General features: G+C 36.6%; 1 protein-coding gene across 4 annotated transcripts in view; it reads left to right on the forward strand.

Annotated features, from left to right (window-relative positions):
• Window positions 1-20386, forward strand: part of CUL2 (cullin 2) — an 81865-nt gene that overhangs the window by 21894 nt on the left and 39585 nt on the right. For all 4 annotated transcript variants that reach the window (XM_068560752.1, XM_068560744.1, XM_068560734.1 and 1 more), the window contains exons 3-5: window positions 3044-3146; window positions 10608-10702; window positions 16786-16891. In XM_068560752.1, coding sequence (XP_068416853.1) covers window positions 3044-3146; window positions 10608-10702; window positions 16786-16891 — 304 coding nt within the window. The remainder of the gene's footprint in view (window positions 1-3043; window positions 3147-10607; window positions 10703-16785; window positions 16892-20386) is intronic.

The following is a 20386-nucleotide window of genomic DNA, read 5'->3' on the forward strand; positions in this document are numbered from 1 at the left end:
TAAATGGTTTTATGTATAAGTCCATAGTTACTCAGTGAGGGGTTATTTAAGATTGCTTCCCTGAATGTAATTCTCCCAGATAGGAAAACCTGGCTCTAAAACTATTGTCCTTACTTCAAATACATATTCTATGAGGAGTCTTTTTCAAACATAGAACAATTTTGACTGCATTGAAAAATGTTGAGGTGGGAAATCTCCATCCTTGATGATCTTCACAAGTGTTAGAAGGAGGACCTCTTAGTAACCTTGGCATCTACACTTAGCAGCCCATCAGTCTTTCTTAGATTGTGTGGATTGGAAAAGGTTGTATCTGTAGTCATCCCTGGTTAGTGCATCAGTAACAGTTTCACTCCCTTCTTCTAAATTAAGTCAGAGTTCTTTTATTTAATCAGTCATTTTTTTATCCTTGCTTGCTAATTGATGATTTTATAGATACTGCATTTTTTACATGTCACATTTTAATTTTTTCTCTTAAGAAATGTCAATAAAATTTTTCATTTTTTATAGTTTTATTTTGTATTGTCAGTTCTTTTTTGATCATTATTTTACCATTTTCAACTTTAAGGTAATCTTTCCTTTTATTCCCATTGCAAAACATTGTTTTTGACCCACTATGCAGTAGAGTTAATAGTGTTAAAACTAAAAATTAAGCCCAAGCATAGGAAGCATCTTTTAATAGAGAAAATGAACTAAAATAAGTAATTTTGCTGCTGACCAGCACTGTCTTTTGGTTGTAACACAGTTCAGAGCTCTTGCTCCTGAACACATTGTGTTTCTGATTTTGAGAATTTGTAAGTGGAAAGTTCGTCCATACAGGTATCTTTCTATTCCGGCTCCCAGAAAAGATGACTTGGAGAAGAGAGTGTTTAAATCTAAATCTGACCACCTACATTATTTCCCATTTTTGGTCTTTTAAAGTATCTTGTCTATAACCAAATCATAATTGAATGCTAGAGGGTTGAAAAGTGCTCCTCTTGGGTGCCCTTCCCAAGGCCTAACCATTTCCAGAGTGCTTGGGTATTTGAGCAGGTTAAAGAAAAAGAACATATTTAGGTATATCTTTTAGGCGGTTGAGTGAAATTATGCGGTGAGACTCAAAACTATGCTGAGTTAAAATATTCATTTAAAATATTTATTAAGGTGGACTCCATTAAAAACAATACATGAGTACATTCTCACTGAGGAAGCGTCAAACAATATATAAGTCCTGTATGTGGAGTGAAATGGGAAAGTATCCCTGGATTCCTACCTTGCACAGATCCCTTTCCCTCAGCAGAGAGAAGGGAAACCCTATTAGGTGAATTTTGCTGGTCATTTTTGTTTACATATACATGCAGTGGCTATATTGAGACATTAACTTTGTTGATGTAAAACATTTGAGCACATAATTAGCATATCATGTTGAAATTATGATACTGAATTGCTGATTTTTCAGTATCAAGTAAGTTATGTATTCTAGAAATGTGTGTATATGGCTTAAGGGAAGATAAGAGGAGCAAATATCATCATCATGTTGGATGGAAGTTCTGGAAGTAGGTATTCAGAACTTAAAGATAATACATGTATCACACTTCTGATTGTTGATCTAGAGCCTGGCCAAATTTAGTCATTTAAAAAAATTTTGTTTTTTCTTTTTTTTTTTTTTGGCAGTGCTGTGTGGCTTGTGGGATCTTAGTTCCCTGACCAGGGATTGAACCCAGGCCCACGGCAGTGAAAACTCCGAGTCTTAACCACTGGACTGCTAGGGAATTAAAAAAAATTAAATTAAATTTAAATTTAAGTATGATATACATACTGACTGGTGAATGTAGAGGTGAATTCTCACAAAGTGAGCACACCTGTGTACCCAGTAAATCGAGTGCTCCTAACAACCAGGGACCTCTGTTCCCCAGTCACTGAAGTTAACTGCTGTCCTGGCTTCTAGAACACCTAATTCTGACAACCCTTTTACATCTAGTTTTACTAGGACTGGTTTGTGATCAGTTAAGATTTAAATTATGTCATGAACTAGGACTTTTTTTTTTAAAGGCATTTTTAGCTGAAACCTAGAGGGACCCCAGGCTGATCCGGGAGCTCATGTAATACCTTACTTTGAAGCTCCTTCTCCATTGATGCCTTGTTCCCTCTCCCCTCCACCAAACCATGTCAGTTCTCTATAGAATTTGTGTCCAGATAAATTAAAAAATTTTTCTTTCTTAGGTAGTGTATATTCAAGTCTCTACTTTCTTTGTAATATAGGTGAATATTTTTTATGTTATTGCTGAAAAATAGTTCTTATATCTATACTATTTTATTTAATCTTCCAGTCTATAAAGGTTCGTTATGATATCTAAGTTGATTTAAAATAACTTAATAGTTTCTTTTTTTTTAAACATCTTTATTGGAGTATAATTGCTTTACAATGGTGTGTTAGTTTCTGCTTTATAACAAAGTGAATCAGCTGTACATATACATATATCCCCATATCTCCTCCCTCTTGTGTCTCCCTCCCACCCTCCCGATCCCTAAAATAACTTAATAGTTTCTTATTGTAACTTTTTTTTCTATAAAGAAACCTGGCACAGTGATATTACACTATTTGGATGATATTTTTGCTTCACCATGTTTGTTTTTTAAATATGTAAATAAAATTTTAAATATTTAATATAATAGTAATCAAACAAATATATATACATGGATACATGGAGATATTTTATTGGTTACTAATTACAATTAAAAATAAACAACGAAAGAATTTGGAGGGAACATAGGAAAGTCTGACTGAGGCCTCCCAGACAATGACATCACGTGAAGAGGGCTGCTTGCTCTTTTTGGGGTGAGGATACAAGGTAAAGAGTCAGAGCATGTGAGGTTGATTCCCTACCTCCCTTCTACCACCAACGTGTTGGGTAAGTGTCTTTCATTCTGTATATGTATCTATATAATCCTAAACTGCTAAAATGAAACAAGGATTTTTCATTTTTTAATGCCAGACTTGAGTTAAATCTCATTTGTTTTAAAGTAGTATCTTCAATGAATATGAAAACCTTAACAATTTAACTAGAGATATCTATGCTTTATGTGTGGCCTATCCTGAACCCCTTGGAGAAAGACTTTATACAGAAACTAAGATTTTTTTGGAAAATCACGTACGGCATTTGCACAAGGTAAGGATTGATACATACATGATGTAAATGTGTTTATGGCTACATAGTTATTTGACTAGTTCACTGTTTTCCAGTGCAGAACTTGTATCAGGTTAAGGTTATTTGTTTTGTTTCCTAATTAGCATTTTTCTAATATGTATATAAGAGCTATGGGTCAAGCTCTGTGTTGTTAGGTTCTCCAAGGGAAGTCAGTTTAGTTGCTCCAGATCATACAACTAGTAAGTTAAAGAGTAGGGTTTCAAATCAAGATGTGTTCAACTTGAAATCAAGTGCTTACATATCCCCTGGATGGTGTTTATAGAACCAAGTTTTCTTTTAATGTTGCTTCCCACCTCTTGGTGAATCTCTGTCTTTATATTCAACATTTTAGCTGCCTCTTCATATCCTATATAAGGTCTTTAAAAACCTAGAATTAAAAAGGAGAATGGTAAATTAAAAAGTATGATAGAAAGTCTCTGTGACCAGTTATTTTGGTCAGTGTGCCATGTGCATGAGGGCAACATCACCGACTTGATCTGTGTATAAGCAGTGAATGAATTTTGTAGTATTTGGCTATACACAGCATTTCTAACTTATTTTGGATTACTGATCTTATCAGGAATTGGATGAGATCATTTATTCTTTGAACTAGAAACATGACTACCTTCTCTTTTCCCCCCAGTATTTTATTTTATTTTTTTAAACTTTTTATTTTATATTGGAGTATAGCCAATTAACAATGTTGTGATAGTTTCAGGTGACAGCAAAGTGACTCAGCCATACATATACGTGTATCCATTCTCCCCCAAACTCCCCTCCCATCCAGGCTGCCATATAACATTGAGTAGAGTACCCTGCACTATACAGTAGGTCCTTGTTGGTTATCCATTTATTTATTTTTTTTATACATCTTTATTTGAGTATAATTGCTTCACAATGCTGTGTTAGTTACTGTTGTACAACAAAGTGAATCAGCCATATGCATACGTATATCCCCATATGCCCTCCCTCTTGCGTCTCCCTCCCACCCTCCCTATCCCACCCCTCTAGGTCATTGCAAAGCACCGAGCTGATCTCCCTGTGCTATGCTGCTGCTTCCCACCAGCTATCTGTTTTACATTTGGTAGTGTATATATATGTTGATGCTACTCATGCTTCACCCCAGCTTCTCCCTCCCCCAATGGTGTGTCCTCAAGTCCATTCTCTATGTCTGTGTCTTTATTCCTGCCCTGCCACTAGGTTCATCAGTACCATTTTTTTTTTAAATTCCATATATATGCGTTAACATACGGTATTTGTTTTTCTCTTCCTGACTGACTTCACTCTGAATGACAGGCTCTAGGTTCATCCACCTCACTACAAATAACTCAATTTCATTTCTTTTTATGGCTGAGTAGTATTCCATTGTATATATGTGCCACATCTTCTTTATCCATTCATCTGTCGATGGACACTTAGGTTGCTTTCATGTCCTGGCTGTTGTAAATAGTGCTGCGGTGAACATTGGGGTACATGTCTCTTTTTGAATTATGGTTTTCTCAGGGTATATGCCCAGTAGTGGGATTGCTGGGTCATATGGTTGTTCTATTTTTAGTTTTTTAAGGAACCTCCATACTGTTCTCCATAGTGGCTGTATCAATTTACATTCCCACCAACAGTGCAAGAGGGTTCCCTTTTCTCCACACCCTCTCCACCATTTATGATTTCTAGATTTTTTGTTAAGGGCCATTCTGACTGGTGTGAGGTGATACCTCGTTGTGGTTTTGATTTGCATTTCTCTAATAGTTAGTGATGTTGGGCATCTTTTCATGTGCCTTTTGGCCATCTGTATGTCTTCTTTGGTGAAATGTCTATTTAGGTCTTCTGCCCATTTCTTAATTGGGTTGTTTGCTCTTTTGATATTGAGCTTCATGAGCTGTTTGTATAGTTTGGAGACTAATCCTTTGTCCGTTGTTTCATTTGCAAATATTTTCTCCCATTCTGAGGGTTGTCTTTTCGTCCTGTTTATGGTTTCCTTTGCTGTGCAAAAGCTTTTAATTAGGTCCCATTTGTTTATTTTTGTTTTTTCATTACTCTAGGAGGTGGGTCAAAAAAAGATCTTGCTGTGGTTTATGTCAAAGAGTGTTTTTCCTGTATTTTCCTCTAAGAGTTTTATAGTATCTGGTCTTACATTTAGGTCTTTAACCCATTTGGAGTTTATTTTTGTGTATGGTGTTAGGTAGTATTCTAATTTCATTCTTTTACATGTAGCTGTCCAGTTTTCCCAGCACCACTTATTGAAGAGGCTGTCTTTTCTCCATTGTATGGTCTTGCCTCCTTTGTCGTAAATTAGGTGACCATACGTGCATGTGTTCATCTCTGGGCTTTCTATCCTGTTCCATTGATCTATATTTCTGTTTTTGTGCCAGTACCATACTGTCTTGATTACTGTAGCTTTGTAGTATAGTTTGAAGTTGGGGAGCCTGATTCCTCCAGCTCCATTTTTCTTTCTCAAGATTGCTTTGGCTGTACGAAGCCACCATCACCCTGATACCAAAACCAGAAAAAGATATCACAAAAAAAGAAAATTATAGACCAATATCACTGATGAACATAGATGCAAAAATCCTGGACAAAATGCTAGCAGACAGAATCCAACAACATATTAAAAGGATCATACACCATGATCAAGTGGAATTTATCCCAGGAGTGCAAGGATTCTTCAGTTTATGCAAATCAATCAATATGATACACCATATTAACAAATTAAGGAATAAAAACCATACGATCATCTCAATAGATGCAGGAAAAGCTTTTGACAAAATTCAACACCCATTTATGATAAAAACTCTCCAGAAAATGGGCATAGAGGGAAGCTACCTCAACATAATAAAGGCCATATATGGCAAACCCACAGTAAACATCATGCTCAATGGTGAAAAACTGAAAGCATTTCCACTAAGATCAGGAACAAGACAAGGATGTCCATTCTTGCCACTCTTATTCAACATAGTTTTGGAAGTCCCAGCCACGGCACTCAGAGAAGAAAAAGAAAGAAAAGGAATACAAATTGGAAAAGAAGAAGTAAAAAACTGTCACTGTTTGCAGATGACATGATGCTATACATAAAAAATCCTAAAGATGCCACCAGAAAACTACTAGAACTAATCAGTGAATTTGGTAAGGTTGCAGGATACAAAATGAATGCACAGAAATCTCTGGCATTCCTATATACTAACAACGAAAAATCAGAAAGAGAAATTAAGGAAACAATCCCATTTACCATTGCAACAAAAAGAATAAAATACCTAGGAATAAACCTACTTAAGGAAGCGAAAGACTTGTACTCAGAAAACTATAAAACACTGATGAAAGAAATCAAAGATGACATAAACAGATGGAAAAGTATACCATATTCTTGGATTGGAAGAATCAGTATTGTGAAAATGACCCAAAGCAATCTACAGATTCAATGCAATCCCTGTCAAGCTACCAATGGCATTCTTCGCAGAATTAGAACAAAGAATTTTACAATTTGTATGGAAACACAAAAGAACCCGAATAGCCAAAGGTTATCCATTTTAATTATATCAGTGTGTACATGTCTATCCCATACTCCCTAACTATCCCTTCCCCCAGTCCTCCCCCCCTGGTAACCATAAGTTCTTTCTCTAAGTCTGTGGAAACTTGACTACCTTTTGTTAGCCCTGTGACCCTGGGCAACTCACCTAACCTACCTTGTAGATTGAACTTCTTGTTCCTTTATCTGTAAAATGGAGATAAAGTAACACAGTCTTAGTAATAATATGTCTAACCCTGTACATGACCAGGAGTAGATCTTTTTCAAATGGTAATAACCCATAAGTAGAGCACAATTGATCCTGTGATATTTCCCTTATAACATTTGAAGAAAAGCTCAGTTCTTCAAAGCCTATTTTATCTATTTTATTTTATTTTGTTTTCATTGAAATGTAGTTGACATACAGTATTTTGTAAGCTCAGTTTTTCAGAGCCGATTTTATCTGTTTATTTTATTTTCATTGAAATATAGTTGACATACAATATTTTGCTAGTTTCAGGTGAACTACATAGTGATTCAACATTTACATACATTATGAAATGATCACCAAATTAAGTCTAGTAACCATCTGTCCTTATACAAAGTTATTACAATATTATTGACCATATTCCTTGCGCTCTATGTTACATCCCCATGACTTATTTATTTTCTAACTGGAAGTTTGTACCTCTTAATCCCTTTCACCTTTTTGGCCCCCTACTCCAGCGTTCTCCCCTCTGGCAGCCACCTGTTTGTTCTCTGTATCTCTGAGTCTGTTTCTGTTTTGTTTTGCTAGTTCATTTGTTTTTCAGATTACACATACGAGTGAGATCATGCGGTATTCGTCTTTCTCTGTGTGACATTTCACTTAGCATGATGCCCTCTGGGTTCATCCATGTTGTTGCAAATGGCGAGATTTCATTCTTTATATGGCTGAGTAATATCCCATTGTATATATATATACCACATCTTCTTTATCCATTTGTCTATTGTTGGACACTTAGGTTGCTTATGTATCTTGGCTATTGTAAGTAATGCTGCTATGAACTGCTATGAACATTGGGGTGCATGTATCTTTTTGAATTAGTGTTTTCTTTTTCTTCAGGTAAATACCCAGGAGTGGAATTGCTGGCTTATATGGTAGTTCTGTTTTTAATTTTTTGAGGAACACCCTGTTTTCCATAGTGGCTGCACCAGTTTACAGTCCCATCAGTAGTGCGTGAGGGTTCCCTTTTCTATAGATCCTTGCCAGCACTTGCTATTTCTTGACTTTATTTATTTATTTATTTATTTATTTATTTATGGCTGCGTTGGGTCTTCGTTGCTGCACACGGGCTTTCTCTAGTTGTGGCGAGCAGGGGCTACTCTTCGTTGCGGTGCGCGGGCTTCTCATTGTGGTGGCTTCTCTTGTTGTGGAGCACGGGCTCTAGGCGCGTGGGCTTCAGTGTTTGTGGCACGTGGGCTCAGTAGTTGTGGCACACGGGTTTAGTTGCTCCACGGCAAGTGGGATCTTCCCGGACCAGCACTCGAACACGTGTCCCCTGCATTGTCAGGCGGATTCTTAACCACTGTGCCACCAGGGAAGTCCTATTTCTTGACTTTTGATGGTAGCCATTCTGACAGGTGTGAGGTTATAGCTCATTCTGGTTTTGATTTGCAGGAAATGCTCTTTTTATTATATATGGCAGATACATTTTAGCGTTCTAGTATGTGCATTTATCAGTTTATGAAAGTGGTTTTAATGACAAGTAATTTAACTTAGTCTTAACATTTTTCATATGTTAGTTTTGAAGTTAAAAAGTTCTGCTGTTGTGAGCTGGTTAGCTTTGGTTGTAATATAGTAGGTAACTGTGTGAGGCATTTATAAATTTTGCAATTTTATATTTTAGCATAGGTTGAAAGTGTGATTTTTAAAAACTTTTTATTTTGAAATAATTTTAAGCTTATAGGAAAGTTGCAAAAATAATACAAAGACTTCTCAAATACTTTTTACCCAGCTTCTTAATATTAACATCTTGCATAACAGTGGCACAATTATTAAAACCAAAAAATTAACATTGGTATAATTGTGTGATTGAAAACTTACAATTGTGAAGTAGTTTTATGAAAATTTAGAATACTTATATAATTGTATACCATATTTTCTCTCAAGTCCAGTGACAAAAAAAGAAGTTGGCTAATATGTAGATGACAAAGTAAATTGTTAATATAGCCAACAGAACTGAAACAGTTTCACCTGTGAGAACTTTTTTTTTTTTTTCACACACACACACTGTATTTTATTTTTACAAGAGATAAATAGAGTGACACCAAGCATTGTACATGGATGACCACAGCAAAAGCAACAATGATTGCAATTACCAAACATGAAACACACAGAGAACTTTTTAAATTACTAAAGTTATTGCATTATGTTGTAGATAATTTAGAACATACTGATGAGCAAAAAGAAAATAAACATAACCCATAACATACCTCCAGAATTAACCACTGTTAATATTTTTGATATATCTATTTTTAAATATATCTTTTTTTGATACGTATTAAAAATATAATTTGATACATGTCTTTTGCATATTTTTGTTTTGTGTAGACTTCCATTTTTATTAGAAAATGAAGTTATGTTGTATACTTTATAATGTGCTTTTTGCTTTTAATAATATTGTAGGTCTCTTTCTTTGTCATTAAATAGACTTGTAATTCTGGCAATGATTGTAAAATTTTTCATTTTGTGGAGATACTGTGATTTGTTTAAATATTCCTGTATTGCTGGGCATATAGATTATTTCCAGTTCATAAAGTTGTGATTATAAACAATACTTCCATGAACATCCTTGTAGCTAAGTTATTCTTGTGTTACCAAGTTTTTTTTATAGGATAAGTCCCTAGACGTGGAATTACTGGGTCATAAGTCATGAACATTTCCCTCCATATCTGTGTGTTCCGAATTGGTGGATATGGAGGCCCGGCTGTAGGGACTTGAGCATCTGCGGATTTTGGTATCCATGGTGGGGTCCTGGAAACAATCCCCACTGATGTTGAGGAACAACCGTAGTAAGAAATTGTTCCTAGATTTATATTCTATCCAACCAGCAGCAGTAGTTCCTAAGTGGGCCCTATTCCCCAGCATTATTAATAGTGGTTGCGATTTTTAATTTATTTACCATATGATAGGCAAAAAAATACTATTTATAGGCTATTCCTATCATTCTGAGACTTAATTGGTAAAATTACAAGTTTAAAAGCATAGCTTTCTCAAGAGTTAATTGGATGAGTGTTGAGGTCATGTCTTGCCTAAGGTCACACGGACGGCTGATGGAAGAGCCGAAGTAAGAGCAGCGGTGGCCTTGGGAATGTCTGTCCTGTCCAGTGGATTTTTATTGTTAGACTAGATTTCCATTAAAATTAACTTTTTAAACATCAGCCCTCAGATTTCAGTTTGATTGTCATTTTTCAAAAAATAGTAGGTTTTTATTAAATAAATATAAAATAACTTATTTGGGGAATATGGAAAATGTGTCAATTTTCATAAGTAGTCTTATTCACAAAAGTGAATAATATGAGGTGATGACATAACTACAGGCTGATCAAAAGTGATGGACGTGAGGAAATACAATAGAATTACATTCTGTTTTAATCTGATCTAATATTCTAGCCCAAAGAACAGCATCAAACCATTACATTTTGTTTTTTTATCTTTGAGAATGAAACATTTACTCTCTAGTATGGATGCTGCACTTTCATATCTAAGATTCACATTTTTTTTCTAGCTCTTTCATTGTTACTAAAGGTAGTTAAAAATAAGAATGTAATTTGTAAATGTAATATATAGTGCTTGAATTATGTCACTTATTTAAGAACATTAGTTTTTGATAAATTTCATAGCTTACAAATGAAAATGATTAGTGCTTTCTGAGTAAAAAATATTTTTCTTCTTTTTCTAGAGAGTTCTGGAATCTGAAGAGCAAGTACTTGTTATGTATCATAGGTACTGGGAGGAATACAGCAAGGGTGCAGACTATATGGACTGCTTGTATAGGTAAGTACACTTTTAGACTCTCGACAGCCTAAACAGTATTGCCTGCATTTGGTAATTGCAGGAGTTTTTGGTTGGTTTGTTTTTACTACCTACTACCCATGAAAATGAGCAGAACTAAAGCATTACCTGATGTATGGACTTTTCTCTGCTATGGGGAAAGGTCTGTAGTGTGGGTCATGTGGGTATTTGGGAGCCAGGCAGTGTATGGAAACTTATTCTGTGAAAACTAAAACTGTATTTGATGGCATAGCTCTGTTTCTTCAGTTGTCTGGGACTGTGTAACACACATTAAATCTTGACAGATCCGAAGTGAAACTTCAGCTTGGATGAAACTTCTAGTGAATCTAAGCTCGTGCCCCCTTCCAGCATGCTCTTGTTTGACTCTAGGATTCAGCATTTTATGTTTCATGGAAGTACCTGGCAGTTTTCTCTTGACGTTCTCCCGCCCTCTCCTCTAGACGTACTGAATTACCGGCAGTGTTGTGATACCTTGTGGTCTCATATCATCCCGCCTTTCCTTGTGCTATTCTGTCTGTCTGGATTGCTTTTCTTCCTTTCCCTGAATGACTAGTTCCCATTCCCCGCTCTGAACTCCCCTCTCCTTGCCTCAGTCTCCTGCTTAGATCTTTGGTGTTAACTGCCACTCATGCATGTTCCTGTGGCACCCTGGGCTGGTCCTCTCTAACTCATTCACGTAGACAGTGGAAATAAGTACAGTACCTAGGTACACAGGCAGAGACCCATTTGTTGAAGGACACTGGATAAATAGGGAATAGTGCTGTTAAGCACCTGGACCTTTTGGCCTGTGATGGTTGCAGTGATAATTTTGCCCTGTGCATTGTGGCTTGGGCCACAGATGAACCCCTGCCTCAGTTTCTTGCTGGAGAAGAGGAGTAGAGCTAGGTCTCAACGCGTTTCCTGCACAGGTACATGGGGCCAAGGCATGGTCACCTTGGTGTGTCTGTCCTTCTTTGCTTTACTGGTTCGTATTCCCTTTGGTTTTTATAACAACACTGGACTTCACTAGATGTAAGCTGCCTATGTTAGAAACTGGAACTCACTTCTAAATGGCCGGTAGCTCTGTTTCCTCTTAGAAGAGCAAAATATAATAAAACCAGAAACCAGCAATTGCTAACAAGGGCAAGGTTTACTGTGGCTTTGGCTTTTACAGAACATGTTTGCCATCCATTAAACATCCTGACATTTGATTTCCCCCCTCCATCCACCAAAGTGGCCTAGTCATAAATAGAACTTAAGAATTCCTTAGCTAAACCGTGGGGGAGAGCGGGGGGAGTTTTAAGGATCAGAATGAGAGCACACGCGTGTCTTTGTCACTGCTGAGAAGCTGGGGCCACTGGTATACGGATGACAAAACAGAGTGCTTCGACTGTGTGCCATGCAGTGGGATCCCTCGTTAGCTGAGATACTTCAGTAAAGATTCAAGTTGTTTTTCTATTCTTTCTTAGTTTTCTGGGGCACCGTTCTCTTGGTTCTCCTGCACCTCTCTTTACCAAAATCAGTTTGGTATTATTGAAAGTAGTACTATTAAATTGGTACTGTTGATGAGCTTTTATTAGATTTTGCAATATATATGATATATACACATATGTGTGCATACATATAAAGCCATAACAGGTAGTTGGTTTTTTACAATGGAGGAAAACTAAGGGTCAGAGAGGTCAAGGTCCCTGAGCTGGAAAAATTACAAGGGCAGAATTTAAACCCAGATCAGTCTGAATAAATCCATTTAACTTCTTCATTCTACCTAGCCTCATTCTAGAGAGTCATTGTAGTCACTTACGTAGGTTCTATCCTCATCCTTTAGCTACACTCTGCGTTCTTTCTAGGATGATCTCTATTACTCCTGGTTTTAGCTACAACCTATATATTGATAACCACCAAAATAAATGTTTATTGCAGGTGGTCTAAGTTTCAGAGGAATATTCTTACCTAGCTGCCTGTACCTCCAGGATGTTCTGTGGGTACATTGTACTACTGCAGATGTTCACAACTGAGCTTGTTATCTTTTACACACACGCTGCCCCAGTAATACTCATTTTGGTTAATGGTAGTCCTGGACATCCAGATGTATATGCCGGAAGTCTCAGTTACCCTTCACCTAGGGTTATCCTCTCTACCTGACCCGTCTTGGTCAAATCCTCCAAATGTCTCTTAAATTTATTATTTCCTTTGCAGTGCTATTATAGTATTGTAGTTCAAGCTTTTTATGGTTTCTGACCTGGAATATTATTGATAACATCCCTGTAACCAGTCTCCCAGCCTTTGATTTCTAATTTATTCTATTTAGTAAACTTCTCAAGTGCAAATTTGATCACCGTCTGAAATCATTTAGTAACTTTCCACTGTCTGTAGTAAAGACTTAGAACCAGTGGCTCATGGGATTCACTTATAGAGTGTTTTGTTTGACCTCTGTGGTGTTGGCTTCATGTGACTGATTTATTTAATTATATTGGTAGACTGGGTGGTGAGATCCTTCTCATAGAGGGCACATTTGTTAGTAATTAGAAAAAAACTGCTTGATAGTCTTTACTGGTTGGGTAGTAGGTTATCCAGGCTATCTCTTGTTATTAATCTTAGTCTATAAGGAAATCTGTGTGAAGAAATGTAAAGGAAAAAAATCAGTTTTATTTCAAAAGCATTTTTCAGTATTATTGTTTTGAAGTAATTTCTAGCCTTTTCTTTACTCTGATTGATTTATAAGATGGATATGCATTCGCATAGGTGACTTAAGGGTTCCAATTTTAAAGAAAAATAATGGTGCTCCTACCCCACCTTTCCTGCCCCTACATATCTGTTTAGGCCCTGTGGGCTCTTGAAGTGGGGTACTTAAAGTATTAGCTTGAGGACTAACGACTCTTGAAATCCAGTAGGTATTAGCATGGGAACAGTTCTTATAATGGATTTTTTTAAAGATAGATTGAAATGCCTGATTTCTTAGAGACTTCACAGTTACCTTAGGCTATTAGTTCTTGTTAGTTAATACTGTTGTGTTACTGCTAATACTCCAGAAAAGCAAAGGATACTTATCAATCACTTTGTTGCCAGAATGAATTATAAAAACATGTACTACTGCATGAGTTAGACCTGAGCAGACAGTCAGGTATTGACTGTGTGGTAGAGTATCGACTATTTAAAGAAATTATTGAAAGCTATTTTACTTTATGATTTCCTAGAATATATATCTTGATTTAAAAACAAATGTGTGGTTAATAAATCTGATTGTAAAATACTACAGTGACTTAGAAATTAAGAATGGTGTCTGAATCAAAATGAAAAATTATGCTACTTACATTTTAAATTATATCTATAAATTATTTTAAAAGCTTCTCTATCAAGCTTAAACTGTCAAGAGTAGAAATCTGTAATGAGAAGAATATAGATAATGAAAGTTAGTTTAAAATTTATTCCATGCGGGAAAGAGAATAGTGACTTGTCCTATCAGATATAAAACGTATAAAGCTCCACTAAAACAGCGTATTGGCTGCGGAATATACACACAGATCTCTAGTGAATCCAGACTTCTGCAGATCTAGCAGCTACTCTTCAGAGTCAGCAAACTCCTACGCTGAGAAGTTTACACTTACTGTATAAGAATAAGGGGGCTGCTGTAGGCTTCTGAATAGGGAGTTGATATCCTGAAAGCAGAATTTTTAGGTAAATTGGATATGCCAGAAATGGGAAACAGAGATCAGTCATGAGAGTGTTGCACATGATCCAAGCAGAGAGTCAACGAATGGCATTGAAAGTGAAAAGGAAAATAATGGGAGGAGGTGAGGAATAGTGTAGGAGGACAGGAGGACCAGCTGATTAAAGGAGGTAAACGGAAGGATGAGATAAGTGATGCTAATGTTTTAGGTAGGATTACTGGGATGGCCATGGTACAGTGACCAGAAAAGGAATGGTTTGGAGCAAAGGGTCTTATAGAAAGGCACATGTAATGGTGCAGATATGACTAAGTTTCCCCTACTCAGCACTTTTCACTGTTGAAATGTTACATTTGTTTGTGTTTTTATGTCCTACCAGATGGGTAAGCTCTCTGGGCAGAGACTACATTTTTGTTTTTCGTTTTTCTATCCTCAGTGCCTTGTTGTACCTGGCATGCAGTACGCACTTGGTCAGTACTTGCTGAATGAGAGTGGGAGACCTCGTGAGTTTTCTGGCCCAGCTCTGCCACTTAGTAGCTGATGGACCTTTGCCGAGTTCTTTAAGCTGTCTAAGCTGCAATTTTCTTACACGTAAAATGAGGATCCTAATAGTACCACATATATCTACCTCCTAGTATTCAGCCAGCTGCAGTGTTTATGCCTGTCTCTGACACACGATAGGCGCTGCATAAGTGTCAGTGATTACTTTTATTTCCTGACATTCATGCTTTTATGATCTGGCTCCAGGCTGCTTTTCCAAGTTTGTGTTCTAATGTTAGCTTTTGCCATCCGTGCTGCTGGAACGTTACCCATTTATTCATTTCGTAATTCGGAGAAGTATTTTTCGAGGATTGCCTATCTGCCTGCCACTGTTCTGGACACTGTCTGCCAGACCTCACATTCTAGAGAGGAGGTGGATGTACAAAACCAGTAGACAAAGAAAAGAACAGGATTATTTCACATAGTAGCAAGTGCTGTGAAGAAAACAGTTATGTATTAGATAGTTACTTCACTGGGGGTGGAAAGTGACGGTTAGTTTGGTTTGGGGTCAGGTCAGGCCTGAGAGAGGTGTGTTTGAGCCGAGACCAGAGTGACAGAGGCCAGAGGTTAAACGCCCTACCCCAGGGAGTCTGTTTCAGGTGAAGCAGCCGTTTCTCTCCAGCTCTTGCTTCCGTCTCCCAATCCTGTTCCCCTTTTCTCAGCTGGAAGGCGTGGTGGAAGCACAGCAGGAAATTATGAGGGTTACAGTGAGAATGGAAGGGAAAGCTAAATGGTATTTTGAAGGAAATGACTTTGTAACCAGTGGACAGAAGAGACTAAAATGTCACATGGAGCACCAAGGTTGTAAGCCCTGGAGTCCAGAGCTTGAAGTGAGTGAATGTGGGAGGGAACTTGTGTAAGTGGTGGTGGCCGTAGCGCTTTATTATTTTTCATCGTCTGCTAGGATTGTCAGTGGAGTTATGCGGTTGAAATTTTTGTTTTCTTTGCTAGCAGTTTCAGTTGTCTGAACATTCAGCAGACCTTTCATTTTGATTCAGTGAACGTGGGAAAGTGCGTGTTTTAATACAGAGATTTTGTGGTTGTTGCCCAAATACTTGTATTGTCAATAGCTATTTTCACCTTGGCAGAAGCCATCAAACGAATAGTTTTAGGTGTTGAGCGTTAAAGGCCTTGTGGTGAAATCTGGGATGATGAAAAGTGATGCTTGAATATTACACGGCTTTGTACACATTTTATTTAATCTTAGAACTCTTTATTCATCTTAGTAGTTCTTAGAGTTCATCACAGTTATTAGTCTTTCTTTATAAAGCTGTTTACCCCTGGTAGACAAAGTGATCTTGAATCTGTCAGTTTTGCCCATACTTCTTACTGTCTGTAACAATCGATTGCGTTTTCTCACCTACTGATTGTGATTTTTTTGTTTGTTTGTTTAAAAGTGAAAAGTTACGTATTTAATGGTGATAAAATATAGAGAACTTTCTTGACTTTGATCTTTTAACCATTTTCTGTTAAATTCTTTGCAAAGTGAACTTCGCTTATTTAACAAGAAGAATCTGGGAATGAGCAAATTAGACTGTAGAGGGTTGACCCTTGGATAGGAGCTGTTAGGCTATAAGAGTATTGGAAAGTTTTAGAACAATACCCCTGAGTTTTTTTAAGTGAGACTGTGGTAATAGGTTTTTTTTTGCTACTCTGGAGGTCTTACTCTTTGTCTCTTCGGGCCTAGCAAAGGGAGTTGGGCTGGTAATTTTTATCTTTTTTAAAAATTATATTTCTAATTTATATATAATTAGTTTCTTCTTACTGAACTATTCTGCAGTTGATTATAACCCTAAAATTATTGCTCTAAAGTTGCACGTTACTTGTTTTCCTACTGATTTTGACATAGTGTCTATTGATATTACATTTGTTTTTCAGGTATCTCAACACCCAGTTTATTAAAAAGAATAAATTGACAGAAGCTGACCTTCAGTATGGTTATGGTGGTGTAGATATGAATGAACCACTTATGGAAATAGGAGAGGTAGGACATTCTTTAAATGACTGGCAAACATAAGAGTGTTTTTATATACTGAGGAAATTTGATTCACTGTCCTTTTCTTAAGGACACTGAGTGGACTATCTTAAAATTTTCAAGATTTAAAACATCCTAGGGAATAATTCCCTGGCAGTCCAGTGGTTAAGACTCTGTGCTTCCAATGCAGGGGATGCAGGTTCGATCCCTTGTCAGGGAACTAAGTTCCTGAAAGCTGCGTGGCTAAAGGGGGAAAAAAAAAGAATCCTGAATGTTAAGTAAATGAAATAGTGTCATGATTTCCTAAGAATCTTCAGATAGATGAGAAGAACAGAAAAGATGTGATGAGTATTATTTTAATAGTTAAATTAATGATGGATGAATGACAGAAGGTTAATAGTTCTGCTGTATGAAAAATCTCATAAAAAGTATTTAGAAAATGTTGAGACTCTTATGGTTGAAAAGTGTGAAGGACATGGACTTAAAAAGAGAACCTAAAAGAGAGGAAATACAAATTTGTGGATGCAACAAATTTATTTTAACTTTAAAATGTAATTAAAGAAATTCAGCGTAAAACAATAAAGTGTGCAGTTCAACCAATTCACTCAAATTTTTGAGGTACAGTTCAGATTTAAATGTGGAAAATTATAATAATATATAAAACATATACTGACTATGCAAGAAATACTCTAGTGCAGTGGTTTTTAAAATTATTATTAATTAATTAATTAATTAATTAATTTATGGCTGTGTTGGGTCTTCGTTTCTGTGCGAGGGCTCTCTCTAATTGCGGCAAGCGGGGGCCACTCTTCATCACGGTGCACGGGCCTCTCACTACCGTGGCCTCTCTTGTTGCGGAACACAGGCTCCAGACGCGCAGGCTCAGTAGTTGTGGCTGACGGGCCTAGTTGCTCCGCGGCATGTGGGATCTTCCCAGACCAAGGCTCAAACCCGTGTCCCCTGCATTAGCAGGCAGATTCTCAACCACTGCGCCACCAGGGAAGCCCTAGTGCAGTGTTTTTTTATTCATGTCGTACATATTTATCGAGTAGCTGGACATTCGGGATACAATGGTGAACAGACAGAAGGTCTGCTCTCCTCATGGGGAAGCAGATGCCAACTAAGTAAAGAAATTAATGTTAAATTTTGATGGGTGTCAGTGAAGGAAATAAACAACTAAGATGCAGCATTAGTAGAAATTTAAATTAGAATAACCCTTTTAGAAAGAAATTTATCCGTGTCTTTCAGTAGATTTTAAAATGTTCAATACCTGTTGACCAGGTAATCCCACGTCTGGTAATTTGTACTGCAAAACTAATACGGAAAAAAAGGTTTACATGTTTAAAAGTATTCCTTGCAGTCATTAATAAGGGTGACTAAAGGGCTAACAGTCTAAATTTCCAATGTCCAATAAAAATCACACATAGAAGACTATATACAATATGATTTTGTTATAAAAGTAGGCAAAGGGATAAATTAGTAGAAAACAGTTCATAGAAACGTTAACAAAGGGGAAAATGGTTTTTGAAAACATTTGGACACAACATTGTATGTTTAATAGGAATAAAGCTGTAGAGGGGAAAGGATGTAGAGAAACAGATCAATGGGAAATACCAGAATCTTAATAGCAGTTGCTTTAGTTTGTAGGGTGATAAGTGAATGTTTTATTTTATAATTGTTCCTTATCACTAACACCATCATGCCCACTCCTCTTCCCAGAGGAAATCACTATAAACAATTAGATTTATGTCTTTTCTGAATTTTACCTGCGCATTTACATATAAATATATATATACACACATAATAGTTTTGACATCAGAGCATACATAAAATTCTGCAACTTGTATTTCTTTCCTTTTGTTTAAAAAGTAGGGATATCAAATAATTATTAATTATTTATTAAACTATTCCCCTTAGTTTTCATTTTTTTGTTGTCACAAACAATACTGTGTGAACATCATTGTTCATTTGTTCACTTATTAAATATTTTTGAATCCCTCTGTGTGCTAGACACTGTACTATATGCTGGGAATATGGTAATGAGTAGAGTAAACAGAAATCTTACAATCATGGAGTTACATTTGTGTATATATCTGCTTGTACATGAGCAGAAATTTTCATGGAGTGAGTACCGGGAAGTGGATTTTCTGGGTCAAAGCACAGCCTGAACTTTGATAGCCCTGCCACCTTGCCTTTCAAAGGCTTTACCAGTTTGCCCTCCTACTACAGCTATAAAATCCCATTTTCTTATGTATTATCTTCTTTGTGCTAATTAAAAAGAAAAAGAAGGCAAAACCTGAAGAATGTTCCTTGTGGGAAAACAGATGCTTCTACTTATTTTTATAAAATTACCAGTGGATCAGAATAAAGTTATCCTAGGGAAACAGTAGAGAGGCTAAAAACAGAATCATACCTGTGTGGATGCAGCTACGTTGGAAACAGGAGAAATCAATTTTTTTTTTTTTTAGGAGCAATCAGTTTTTGATACTGGAATAACTTGTACTCTGTATGAGAAAAACATATTGGAGTTTAAAGGCTTTCATGTGAAGGCAAAACTTGAAAACTTTGGAAGGCAGCATAGGAGCACACATATCTCCTTAAGGTTGACCTTAGGGAGCGAAAGAGTTCTTAAAAGACACAAGAATGCAAACAATAAAGGAAAAGATTGATAAATTTGAGCACATTAAAATAGAATATATTTTTACTTAAAAAAATGCTGTAAAGAAATTCAAAAGTCATGTCACAAACTATGACAAAGTGCGATATGTAAAACTGTCAAGGGATTAATTTCCACGATATATAAAGAACTACTAGGTCGCATTGAGAACAAGACAAACATTAATGGAATAATGGGCAAAAGAGATGAATGGACAGTTTACAGAGAAAAAAGAAAAGTGAAATGCACAAAAATCATAAAAAGATGCCCAGCCTTATTCAGGAAATTGCCAGTTAAAACCTGAAGGAGGTCCACTTTATGTCCATCACATTGGCAAAGTCTGACCGGAGCCTGGCAGTAGCAGTTGTTGTCAGGATGTTGGCTTCAAGTGTAAAGTGGAAAACCACTTGGCTTTGTTTAGTAAAGCTGCACGCATGCCTGCTCCTGTCAGCCAGCGTCTCCACTCGTAGGTGTGTGTCAGGGAACCACTTGCCTATGACCACCAGAGGTGAATGCAGGAACAGCTGCAGTGTTCTCAGTGGCAAAAGCTGGGATCACAAACAGTATCATCAGCAGTAGAAAGTAAAAGTTGATCATAGTGTCTTCATACAAGAGGATACTATATAGCAATGCCAACGATTGAACTATAAACTCTTTATCAATTTGGTTGGATTTCAGTAACAAAGTTATGGTTAAAAAATTATACATAAGAAATAAGATTTAAAAATAACAAAAAAATAAATAAAATTTAAAAATAACAACAAACAAAACAAACCAAAACAAAAATCATACATGGAAGAGCATACAATGTGATTTTGTTATCAAGGTCAGAAACAGTCAACTTCAGG

The sequence above is a fragment of the Eschrichtius robustus genome, chromosome 1, assembly GCF_028021215.1.
Source record: "Eschrichtius robustus isolate mEscRob2 chromosome 1, mEscRob2.pri, whole genome shotgun sequence".
In the NCBI taxonomy this organism is placed as follows: Eukaryota; Metazoa; Chordata; class Mammalia; order Artiodactyla; family Eschrichtiidae; genus Eschrichtius; species Eschrichtius robustus.